At 42.7% G+C, this 13,453-nt stretch overlaps 1 protein-coding gene across 3 annotated transcripts in view; it reads right to left on the reverse strand.

The window, feature by feature from the left end:
* USP28 (ubiquitin specific peptidase 28) overlaps positions 1-13,453 on the reverse strand; it is a 230,216-nt gene that overhangs the window by 185,792 nt on the left and 30,971 nt on the right. For all 3 annotated transcript variants that reach the window (XM_063943189.1, XM_063943188.1, XM_063943190.1), the window contains exon 3: positions 1,438-1,570. In XM_063943189.1, coding sequence (XP_063799259.1) covers positions 1,438-1,570 — 133 coding nt within the window. The remainder of the gene's footprint in view (positions 1-1,437; positions 1,571-13,453) is intronic.

Consider the following 13,453-nt stretch of genomic DNA (forward strand, 5'->3'; position numbering starts at 1 on the left):
CAGTCCCTTCCCAGTGTAGCGTAGTCTACAATATATCTAAGAGTATATTTTTGTATTGTGGGAAGAAACTGGAGTACCCAGAGGAAACCCATGCAAGCACTGGGAGAACACAAACTCCAAACCATAAGGGCCTTGGAAGGAATCGAACCCAAGACCTCAGTGCTGTGAGGCAGAACTGCTAACTGTTACAGCAATTATGCTACAAATCATAGGGAATCCTCCAAATCAGCCCAGTGTGTAATCTGGTAACACTCACAGAGGGCAGATTACATGAGCGCTTTATAGTGTAGTTAAAAGACAACAGCACCTAGTGGCACTGGTCATATTGATTACAGGTATGACTGAAAAATAATAAAGTCATTAGTTTGGAGACGTTCCCCAAAAAACGTAATCTTTTTACTTGTGAATGAAAATGTAATTTGAGTATAGTACAGTAACTCATTTCTAACAATAAGAATTGCCAATAGCTTGCAAAAATTATCTCTCAGACTTTTAGAACTCCTAGCAAAAAGTACATAAAACATGACTACTGTGGATCTAAAGTTTGAATTTGCTTCTGTTTCCATGCTGTGTAGCGTAACGCCCCATATTGACTCGTGCACAGGCTCATAAATCCAAGGATGAGAGGTACATGCCTTCTAACGAAGAGAAGTTGCCCATAGCAACCAGTCAGCTCCTACCTATCATTTATTAAGTACATTCTATAAAATGCTCGCTAGAATCGGATTGGCTGCAACGGGTAACTTCACATGTCCTCTTTAGGTTTGATACCCAACACCCCCCCCCCCCCAAGTACCACTACTATGAAGCAGAGCATCACAATTCAATTTCCAGTATTGAACAAAATTCAACACACCAAGTGGGTGATGTAACAAACATTGTATAATTATGTAGATAGATAGATAGATTATATATATATATATATATATATATATATATATATATACACACACACACACACATATAGATAGATAGATAGATATTATATATATATATATATATATATATATATATACACACACATAGATAGATAGATAGATATTATATATATATATATATATATATATATATATACACACACACACACATAGATAGATAGATAGATAGATATTATATATATATATATATATATATATATATATATATACACATACATATACATACACACACATAGATAGATAGATAGATATTATATATATATATATATATATATATATATATACACATACACACAGATAGATAGATAGATAGATAGATAGATAGATAGATAGATAAAAGTGCGCAGCGACCAGTTATCTAGCACAGTCTTTGAAAAGACAGTTCCAAGCAACAATTGTTCTTAAACACCATGCAGACATGATTACGATTATCAACAGCATACTGTATGCCTTCACGTTTTATCCAGATGAGAATAAAATAGGTCTGCTCAGAACTCACCATCTGTTGCGCATTTATCTAGAACGCTTTCCTCAGAATTAGATGGGTCAGCTGCTTGCACCCTAGTATCTGGCTGATTGGTACTCTCCTCAGTGAGCAGGCTAACGGCCTGCGTGATGTCAAGATTACTGGCCTAAGTGGAGTACAAAAAGTAATGGTTACTTGATTAATCCTAGTAACAGGCGATCTCTGAAAAGATCAAATATCTTGTAATAGATGTCAGGTTTGTGCTCATTTTTAATGCAAAAAATAGTGCATGTTCCACTATATGGTCTGGACAAAGACATACATACTTTTACAGAAGCATACTCACAGGTCCATGTAGTGAGTACTTACAAGTGCGTTATTTTCAAAATATTTTCTAGTAAATCGTAACCATAGTAATTTACTGAAAACTTCTGGCTTTGAATTATTTCACTGTAGTCAAACGGCTGTTAACAATCAAACTTCTGATTAGTGAACAGCCCAATAACTGGATATGTACAGATGTGTCCGCAGGGCCGGTTCTTGGGCGCTGTGCGCCCCGGGCGACGATAGGGGGCGTGGCTTCGTACAAGGGGCGTGGTCATTTACACCCCCTGTACAGACTGAAATGATGTGCGGTGCGTGATGACGTCATCGCGCACCGCACAGTAAAGGACCTCTCCACGAAGGGAAACTAGACGCGTACGCGTCTAGTTTCCCTTCACATCGGCCAGCGGGGGGCAGGCGGCAAGCGGGGGGAACAGCAGCAGCGGATCTTGCCCTGGTGCGGCGCCCTACGGATGGCGCCCTGCGCCCTCCGGAAGGCGGGGCCCCGGGCAAAAGTCCTGCTTGCCCGTGGCAAGATCCGCTACTGTGTGTCCTGATGCAGCAAGCCTCAAAACACCACACAGAGTGTGAGATACCTGGTGCGAGTGAGCCAATAGGTGAAACTGTACTAGCAGGGAGGGGGAGGGAAAGAAAGGATTTAACCCCTGCTACTTGATATACAATTACTCTCTGGGGTGCACCTCCACACGAGAGACCTCTGTCTAATATCTCCTTTAAAAAAAAATGTCCAAGTTCGGTGGCTGTGCAAACTCGTACTTAGAAACAAACATAGAAACATAGAATTTGACAACTAACAAATACAGAGTTTTCCCTGTATTTTGATCAAGCGCAAAAATATATAGATATAATGGTTAATATATTATATTATAAAAAGATAAAATTAATTGCTGATCACTCAATTAACCTTGCAGCTCCCACTGGGTAATCTGGATTATTACCATTAAAACACAAAATTAGAAAAAGCTATAATTAATATAGACTTAGGACCGCAACATTAAAATAAATTTTGAATCAATAAAAAATACATACATATAAATACTTAAAAAGCAAACAACTGCCACAATAAGCTATAGCCTTCTGTCAACTTAATAACTTGAAATTGATACTGTGCAATTATTATTTACCATGCATCTCCAACATCATTTCAATTCTATGATGAAATTAGAAGTGTGTCCACCAATATGATTATAGCTCCGCGCTAAGCTCCACCTCCAAAATATAATTTTCCCCAGAGCTATGGGATGGATTAATTACAAATGCCTTGATCCAGTGTTTTCAGACGTAGATCATTTGGCAATGAGTCTATCACTTGTGCATGTGAGAGCAATGCTAATACTCACAAATCAAACAAGTATAGCACACCGGTTTGTAGTGATGTGGCTGCAGCGGTTGGTTTAGACAAGTGCAAAGGTTCCCATTGGCTGTAACTGAACCTCTTCCCCCAGTCTCTGTCTCAGTGCATGTCCTCGAGTTCTAATACTTCTCTTCATTTGGAGAATGTTCCCCTCCTGGACTTTGTTAAAACCCTTGATATATTTGAAAGTTTCTATCATGTCCCCCTTTCCCTTCTCTGCTCCAAACTATACATATTGGGATTTCTTAGTCTTTCTGGGTATGTTTTGTGATGCAGGCCATGCACCATTTTAGTTGACCTTCTTTGTACAGTCTCTAATATATTACAGGTTGAGTATCCCTTATCCAAAATGCTTGGGACCAGAAGTATTTTGGATATCGGATTTTTCCGTATTTTGGAATAATTGCATACCATAATGAGATATCATGGTGATGGGAACCAAGTCTAAGCACAGAATGCATTTATGTTTCATATACACCTTATACATACAGCCTGAAGGTAATTTTAGCCAATATGTTTAATAACTTTGTGCAAAGTTTGTGTACATACACACAATTCATTTAGGTTTCATAATTCATATACACCTTATACACACAGCCTGAAGGTCATTTAATACAGTATTTTGAATAATTTTGTGTATTAAACAAAGTCTGTGTACATTGAGCCATCAGAAAACAAAGGTTTCACTATCTCAGTCTCACTCAAAAAATTCTGTATTTCGGAATATTTGGATATGGGATACTCAACCTGTAATATCCTTTTGAAGATACGGCCTCCAGAATTGAACACAGCATTCTAGATGAGGCCGTACCAATGACCTATACAGTGGCATTATTACTTCTTTCTGCTGCTGATTCCTTTCCCTATGCAGCCAAGCATCTGAATAGCCTTCCTCTTTGCTTTGTTACATTGCTTACCTACCTTTAATTAACTGAAAAAGTGACTCCTAGATCCCTTTTCTCCTCATAAGTTTCAAGTATAGTGCCAATAAGACTATATTTAGCCTTTGGAGTTTTGAGACCCAAGTGCATGATTTTGCATTTTTTTTGGCATTAAACTGTTATTGCCACACTCTTGCATTTTTTTTGGCATTAAACTGTTATTGCCACACTCTTGACCATTCCTCTAGTCTACCTAGATCCTCAATCATTTGTTTTACCCCACCTGGTGTGTCTACCCTGTTGCATACCTTTGAGTCATCTGTAAAAAGGCATTCTTTCCCTTTAATGCAATTTGCAATGTCACCAATAAAGATATTAAAAAGCACTGGTCCAAGTACAGATCCCTGGGGTACTCCACCGGTAACATTTCCCTCCTGTGAATGCACTCAATGTACAACAACTCTCTATTTTCTATCCTGCAACCAAGATCTTATCAATTCAATAATCCTAGTATCCAATCCCAAGCTGTCAAGTTTATTTAGCAGTCTGCGATGCGTAACAGTGTCAAAAGCCTTACTAAAGTCTAGATAAGCTATATCCACGGCTCCACCTTTATCCATCACTTTAGTCACACAGTCAAAAAAGTCAATAAGATTTGTTTGACATGATCTCCCCCAGTGAATCCAATGCTGTTTGAGATCCTGTAAATTGCTGGATTTGAGATAATCTATAACTCTTTCTTTTAAGAGTGTTTCCACCAATTTCCCTACTACTGATGTAAGACTCACTGGTCTGTAGTTGTTTGCCTCTTCTTTGCTTCCACTTTTGTGCATTGGGACTAAGTTTACTCTTTTCCAGTCCTCTGGAATTACTCCTGTAGCCAATGACTGGTTGAATAATTCGGTCAATGGTGCTATCAGCACCTCCTTAAGTTCTTTTAGTATCCTTGGATGTATCCCATCTGGCCCCATAGATTTGTCTACTTTCAGCTTTGAGAGTTCTGTTAGGACCTTCTCCTCTGTAAATGTACTTGTTTCATTTTCCTGAATATCCCTGCAATTTAACTGTGGCCCCTTCCCCTCCCTTCCAGTAGTGAATACTGAGCAAAATAATTATTAAGATGATCTGCTATTTCATGTTCTCCCTCAACAAGACTACCAGTCTCTGTCTTTAGTTTTATTATTCTGCCTTGTGTTTTTCTCCTTTCACTTATTATACCTAAAAAAGTTTTGCCTCCTTTACCCACTGACTGGGCCATTTTTACCTCAGCTTGTGCCTTTGCACATCTGATTAACTTCTTAGCCTCCTTCTGTCTAACAAGATATAGCTCTTAAAATCACGGTATAATTTGGTAAAATGGTGGTACTCAAAAAAAGGGGAGACGGTCTTAGGAATGACCACTCTCCTTTCAGATGGAGGATCTAGTGTTGGACAGTGAACAGTGATAATAAATATGAAAGTGTCCTTAATGTTGGATACCACAAATAATGGTCCAAGAGTGTCCCCTCCAACACTAGATCCTCCATCTGAAAGGAGAGTGGTCATTCCTAAGACAGTCTCCCATTTTTTTGAGTAGCACCATTTTACCAAATTATACCGTGATTTAATTTCACCATCTAAAGATTGCCTCACCTATTGGAAGTAGACCAACTAAATGAGTCCCTTGTGAATTATGCTCTCTATTGATTTCCCCTGATAAAGTCCTTTTAAGGACGAAACATGTCGGGATCAGAACTCTCTTCTTAAAAGGACAATAAGCCCCAGAAACAGTATTATAGGGGTTTTATTCGTCCTATTTATATCTGTTTTTAATAAATTATTGTATTTAGCTACAATGGTTGTTGGTTGATTCCTAATGACAATAGGATATTGTTTTCATTTCAATAAATTTAGTATTCTTGTGCGCACTCTGAATTTTTGTGTTCTATGGGGGTTATTCCAAGTTGATCGCAGCAGGAAATTTTTTAGCAGTTGGGCAAAACCATGTGCACTGCAGGTGAAGCAGATGTAACATTTGCAGAGAGAGTTAGATTTGGGTGTGTTATTTTATTTCTGTGTAGGGTAAATACTGGCTGCTTTATTTTTACACTGCAAATTAGATTGCAGATTGAACACACCACACACAAATCTAACTCTCTCTGCACATGTTATATCTGCCTCCCCTACAGTGCACATGGTTTTGCCCAATTGCTAACAGAATTCCTGCTGCGATAAACTTGGAATTACCCCCTATGTGTTTCTTGCACCCTGTGCTGGCAAAAAGAGGATTTGGGTACTTACCGATAAATACATTTCTCTGAATCCTCTAGGGGACACTGAAGTCCTATACAGTAGGGGTGTGAAGCTTGCAACCGGAGGTGTGGCACAATCTAAAATTAGCATTGTCTGCACAGCCGGCCCCTCCCCCTTCACATACCTCCTCCCTCAGTTTGAAAAATTTGACTGAGAGAATAGGACATGATACTATAGCACGTGGCGAGGAACCGAACCGTACAACATATCAAACAGCATCCAAGAACTCTTAACCGAATAACTAACGATGTTGCACGAACTGTTTTAACAAGAACGTTGAACACAGCAGGTTGTCAGCACCGAGTCGGGCGTCCAGTGTCCCCTAGAGGATTCAGAGAAATTGATTTATCGGTAAGTACCAAAATCCTCTTTTCTCTTTCATCCACTAGGGGACACTGGAGTCATATACAGTAGGGGACGATCCAAAGTTATCCCCCAGGGAGGGAGTGCTGTCGGTGGCCTGCAAAACTAAACGTCCGAACTTAGAGTCTCCGGATGCAAAAGTATCAAACTTGTAAAATTTTGCAAACGTGTGGGCTGAGGACCACGTCGCTGCTCTGCAAAGTTGAGTAGCGGAAGCACCTCTGGCAGCCGCCCACGAGGCACCCACTGATCGGGTAGTATGAGCACCCGTCTGAACCGGAACCTGTTTGCCACAGGAAATATAAGCTTGCCGAATGGCAAGTCTAATCCATCTAGACAAAGACTGCTTAGATGCTGGCCAACCCTTCTTTGGCCCATCATAAAGAACAAACAAATGGTCCGACTTTCTGAAGGATGACGTAACTTGTACGTATACCCGTAAAGCTCGGACAACATCCAAGGACACGTCCTCATCTGCGAGACCCTGGAAAGATGGGACCACAATTGGCTGGTTTACGTGAAACCCCGAAACAACCTTCGGAGGGAAATCTGCTCTTGCACGGAGTTCCGCCCTATCCTCATGAAAAATTAAAAAGGGACTCTTACAGGATAAGGCTCCCAACTCAGAAACCCTCCTAGCCGAAGCCAAGGCAAGTAATAACGTGACCTTCCAAGAGAGATATTTCAGGTCTGTTCTTGCTAACGGCTCAAATGTATGTGATCTGAAATATTCCAACACCAAATTTAAGTCCCATGGTGCAGTGGGAGGACGAAAAGGGGGTTGTATCCTCAGAACCCTCTGTAAAAAGGTTTGAACCTCTGGCAAGGATGCTAAACGCTGTTGAGGATGGAGAGAGCCGAAATCTGAACCTTCAGAGAGCCCAGCCTCAGCCCTCCATCTAGACCGGCCTGAAGGAAAAGTAGAAGTCTGGATAAGTGGAAGTTCGTTGAATTCCACCCACGTTCCTGACACCAGGCCATGTACCTCTTCCAAATCCTGTAGTAGTGCCTGACTGTGACCGGCTTCCTAGCGGCAATCATCGTAGGAATGGCCGTTCTTGGTATCCCTCTGTTTCTTAAGATCCCGGTTTCTATAGCCACGCCGTTAAACGCAGCCTGTTCAGGTCTGGGTGTAGGAATGGTCCATGAGATAGCAGGTCCTCTCTCTGAGGTAACCGCCAAGGATCTACCGCTAGTAACCACCGCAGGTCTGAGTACTAACTCCTGCGGGGCCAATCTGGTGCAATTAGAATTGCCCACACTCGTTCTCGTTTCACCCTTTTCAGAACCCTGGGTATGAGTGGGAATGGTGGAAAAATGTAAACCCTCCTGTAACACCAAGGAAGTGTTAATGCGTCCACTCCTTCTGCTGCTGGATCTAGTGTCCTGGACACATATCTGGGCAGCTGATGGTTTTGCCGAGACGCCATTAGGTCCACCTGAGGCAGACCCCATCTCCTCACTACCATGTCAAAAATCCGTGGATGTAGGCACCACTCTCCCGGATGCATGTCCTGGCGACTGAGATAATCTGCTTCCCAGTTCTCCACACCTGGAATGAACACTGCCAAGAGGATGATGTGTCGCCTTTCTGCCCACAAGATCTTTGTGGCTTCCTTAACGCCATCCTGCTTTTCGTTCCTCCTTGACGGTTTATGTAAGCCGTCATGGTGACATTGTCCGACTGTATCCTTACGTGTTGACCCATGACTAGGTCTTCTGCTAAGAGAAGCGCATTGTAAACTGCTCTTAGTTCGAGGATGTTTATGGGTAGTCTGCTCTCCAATAACGTCCATCTGCTCTGAAACTGATGTTCCTCTAAGACGGCACCCCAACCTCTGAGACTGGCGTCCGTTGTCAGGATCCTCCAATCCCAAATGCCGAATCTTTTGCCTGCTACAAGATTCCTGTGCAATGACCACCAAATTAAGGAGGTTCGTATGCGCAGTGGAAGTCGGATTCTTCGATGTAGAAGTCAGGGCGAACCTGCTCCCTGAGCAATGAGGTTTATCTGGAATGGTCGGGAATGAAGTCTGCCGTATTGGAGAGCTTCGAACGACGCCACCATCTTCCCGAAAAGTTGCACACAGAGGTGCAGAGAAACAGTTTGTGTCCTCAGTACCTGAGCCACTAATCTCTGTAGGTCCTGGACCTTGTTCTCTGGTAGGAACACTCGTAACAGTACAGTGTCCAAGATGAGGCCGAGGAATTGAATCCGTAGACTCGGCATGAGGTTGGATTTCTGGAAATTGACAATCCACCCATGTTGAATAAGAAATCGATGAGATGTCTGAACATCCTTGATCAATCGATTCTGAGATGATGCCTTGATCAGTAAATCGTCTAGATAAGGTATAATCGTTACCCCCAACAGTCTCAGTACTGCAACCATGATTGCCATGATCTTCGTGAAGATTCTTGGGGCTGATGATAGACCGAACGGCAAGGCCCTGAATTGGTAGTGATCCGCCACCAGTGCGAACCTTAAGTAAGCCTGGTGAGGAGTCCAGATTGGAATATGCAGATATGCATCCTTTATGTCCATGGATACCATGAACTCGCCCTGTTCTAAGCCTGCAATGACCGATTGGATTGATTCCATCTTGAATTTGTAGACCCTTAGAAACTGGTTTAAAACTTTTAAATTGAGTATTGGTCTGACCGTCCCGTCTGGCTTTGGCACGACAAAAAAAATTGGAATAGAATCCCATTCCTCTCTGAGAGGTGGGAACCGGAATAATGACTTCTGACCGTAGCAATTTTTGAATTGCTGCCCGTGAGCCCTTGCTTTCTGAGGGCACTGAGGCAATACTGTTGTAAAAAACTGACTGTGAGGCCTCTGTTGAAATTCCAGTTTGTATCCCTGAGAGATTAAGTTGTTCACCCAAATTTCTGGTGAGGTTTTGGCCCAGATGTGCGCTCACCAAGGGGGACCCCAGGTGAGCTGGGAGGCCGTCATGCCACGGTTTTGTCAGCAGATTTATCCCGATTTCTGGTTGCTGCCTGTGAGCGGCCTCTACCTCTGCCCCCACGTGCTTGTGTACCGAAACCCCTTCCTCGGGCTCGAAAGGACTGTGATCTAAATGAAGTAAACGCTGGTCTCGAATAACCTCTCCTAGCCTGTGGAGCGGATCTCATATAAGTAGTAGGCAGAAAAGTGGACTTCCCAGCTGTAGCCTGCGAAATCCACTTGTCCAACTCTGGTCCGAAAAGCATCTCACCCCCAAAGGGGATGGATTCTACCACCTTCTTGGTGTCAGAGTCTCCTTGCATTCTCTGAGCCATAAAATCCTTCTAGCCGATATGGCCGATGCGGAGATGCGAGATGCTATCCTGCTAATATACTTAGAGGCTTGACACAAGTATGAAGCAGATTCTCGAATGTGTTCCGCCAGTTGGGTAATCTCTTCTAAGCTATTTTCCTCCTCAATAGCTTGTACAATACATCCAGACCATGCACCCATGGCCTTGTTGACCCAAGCACAGACGGTCGCAGTTCTCTGTGCTGCACCAGCTGCTACAAAAATTGATTTTAACGCTGTGTCAACCTTACGGTCTGAAGCATCCTTTAAAGTAGTTACGTTAAGAATTGGTAAGATTGTCTTCTTCTACAACCTTCCTAGGGAAGCATCCACTACTGGTTGAGTCTCCCACTTATCCATTACACCCTTAGGTAGGGGATAAGTTACCTGAAACCTTTTCAGAAATTGAAAGCGTTTGTCAGGCTGTTTCCAAGCCTCCTCCATCTGAGATTGGAGGGATTTAGAAATGGGAAACACTGCTGAACGCGGCTTTTGGGATTCAAACAAATCGAAATCTTCTGGCTCCCGTATTTCTTCTACCTTAAAGTTTAGGATCTCCTTTACCGCATTAATTAAAGAATCAAGACCCGAGATTTCCTTGTCCTCTGGAAAAACGGCGTCTAGGTTAGATTCAATTAACTCACCTTCATCTGTATCAAGGAGAAGACCTTCTTCCTCCTCTGATTCCAGTATAATAAGGAGAGGTCTTTTAACAGCCTTGCGCACATTCGTTTCTGCGTGTGTGGGTGGTGTTAACTTGATGAGAAATTCCTCCATCGTCCTTGAGAATCCCGCAGCCCACTCAGATTGCTGCTTGCGTGATTCTGCCATCTCCTTGGAGATTCTATTAGCAAGGTTGACTTCCCATGCCCTAGCCAGAGCACTGCTCCCAGGTGGAGCGTCCTTGTCTAAGCAGGAGTCGCACACCCCGGAGCTGCCAACCTGCGTGCTGTTCTCGTTACATTTCATACAAACATAACAAGTCTTGGAGGTCTTGGTTGCCTTAGACATGTTGTTTTTAAACCCCTTACCAGGGTATTACGCAGCGCTTTCACCCTTTAAACTAGGAAGAGAAAGACTGGGAGATGACGGAAGCGAAGGTATTGGATCCGGCTGAAATTACCCGTCCCTTCCTTACATAAAAGGAGCAGGCCAAAATATTTTTACATTTAAAAAAAAAATAAAAAAAAATAAAACACCAGCCGACTCGCAACCCTCACACCCCAACTGTAAATCAGCTACGATGTTAGAGTTGGTATCCACTTGCTTCCATGTATTTTCTTCAGGATCTTTGAAACAGAATTCCCTTGAAAATATAATTTGTAAAATAGGATTTTAGTACCTACCGGTAAATCCTTTTCTCCTAGTCTGTAGAAGATGCTGGGGACTCCAAAAGGACCATGGGGTATAGACGGATCTGCAGGAGCTTGGGCACACTATAAAGACTTAAACTGGGTGTGAACTGGCTCCTCCCTCTATGCCCCTCCTCCAGACCTCAGTTAGAAAAATGTGCCCAGGAGAGACGGACATTTCGAGGAAAGAATTTATAAATTTAAAACACAGTGAGTGTTATACCAACTCACACCACGAACATACCGGAAAACATAGCATTCAACAGAATACCAGCCCCCGGCATGAAAAAATACAGCCATATGCTGAGAGAATATGCAACACAACCTGTGTGTCAACACAACCAATATAAAGAAACCGCCTACCACGGCCTGAACAACGTCAGCGACAACCTGAAAGAGATGAAACACCACAAAGTGTAACCAAATCAATGACTGCAGGCACAGTACACACTGGGATGGGCGCCCAGCATCCTCTACGGACTAGGAGAAAAGGATTTAGCGGTAGGTACTAAAATCCTATTTTCTCTTACTTCCTAGAGGATGCTGGGGACTCCCAAAGGACCATGGGGTCTATACCAAAGCTCCAGACCAGGCGGGAGAGTGTGGACAACCCTGCAGCACCGATCGAGCAAACAGGAGGTCCTTATCAGCCAGTATAACATACTCGTAGAGCTTAGCAAAAGGATTTTAACCCAACCAAGTGGCCGCTCGGCAAGGTGAACCCCCGAGACTCCCCGGGCAACCGCCCAAAGAGAGCCCATCTTCCTAATAAAATGGGTCTCCACTAACACCGGTAACGGCAAACCAGGCGTAGAACCAGCACGCCGAATCGTATCACAGATCCAGTGTGTAACAGACTGCGTAAACATAGGTGCCCCAATCCTGTTGCGAGCATACCGGACAAACAGAACCTTTGCTTCCCCAATCTGAGCCACATTGGCGACATAAATATTCAAAGCCCCAACTACATCGAGAGACTTTAAAAAAAAAAAAAAAAACAATGCTTAATTACCCACAGGCCTCATGATAGGCTGGTTTCTGCAAAAAACATAAACCACTTTTTTGGCAGAACTATTATCCGAGATCTCAATTCCGTGTTATCCACATGAAAGAGCTAACAGGGGCTCATGTGAGACAAAGCCGCCACTTCCAACACCGCCTTGCGGATGCCAAAGTCCATAACAAGACCACTCTACAGGATAGAAAACTTTAACACAACCTTTTATAAAGGTTGCAATCAGTGTGACACAAGAAACGCAACATCATGTCAAGAGTCCACGGTGCCAATGGTGCACAAATGAAGGTTGGATGTGCAGTACTCCTTTCGCGAAAGCCTGAACATCCAGAGAGGTGGCCAATGCTCTTATAAAGAAAATCTATAAGGCCAAACTGACCTGAAAAGGAGCCTAACCCTAGGCCTGTATCCACCCCTGCTTGCAAAGAGTGGAGCAGAACGACCCAGCTGAAAAACTTACGTAGAAGTCTTCTAGGATGCATACCAAGACATATATATATATATATATATATATATATATATATATATATATATATATATATATATATATATATATATATATATATATATATATATAGTCCCAGAAGAAAAGAAACCAGCACCTCCAAATTACTGCATAATAAAATGTTTATCAAAAAATAAGATCTTAAAAGCACCAGAGGCAAGAAACATTAGTAGAAGCACATGGGGTGTCAAAAAACTGCATAATATCATATCACCATTTCAACGTGGTAAGTAGTGCAAGCCTCCAGCAACAAACAGGTAGGTCGACAGCTGTTTCGGTGCTCAGAGGCACCTTCCTTGCGTATTATTGACTGAGTGCCGTGGATGATTTCTTTGGATATATTGGTGTACTGCCTGTGCACCTACCGCTGGCACCAGGACTTTTACTTTTGTATTCAACAGGTGTGCCGTCCGTCCGTATATATATATATATATATATAGGCCATAACAGCCTGTTATTCTTTTTACCCAGTAATACCGTTGATGCCGACAGGGCACCCACCAACAACTGTGTCTCCCATGGCGTGTCTACTTTTATAAGCACACAGACACCAACCTGCTAATACTTAATATCCCGAATCAAGTACCGACAGTTATCCCCACAGCAGCTTGTGACAAAGCCTTCTCACATGTCGACTAAC

This window comes from Pseudophryne corroboree, chromosome 10, assembly GCF_028390025.1.
Source record: "Pseudophryne corroboree isolate aPseCor3 chromosome 10, aPseCor3.hap2, whole genome shotgun sequence".
Lineage (NCBI taxonomy): Eukaryota > Metazoa > Chordata > Amphibia > Anura > Myobatrachidae > Pseudophryne > Pseudophryne corroboree.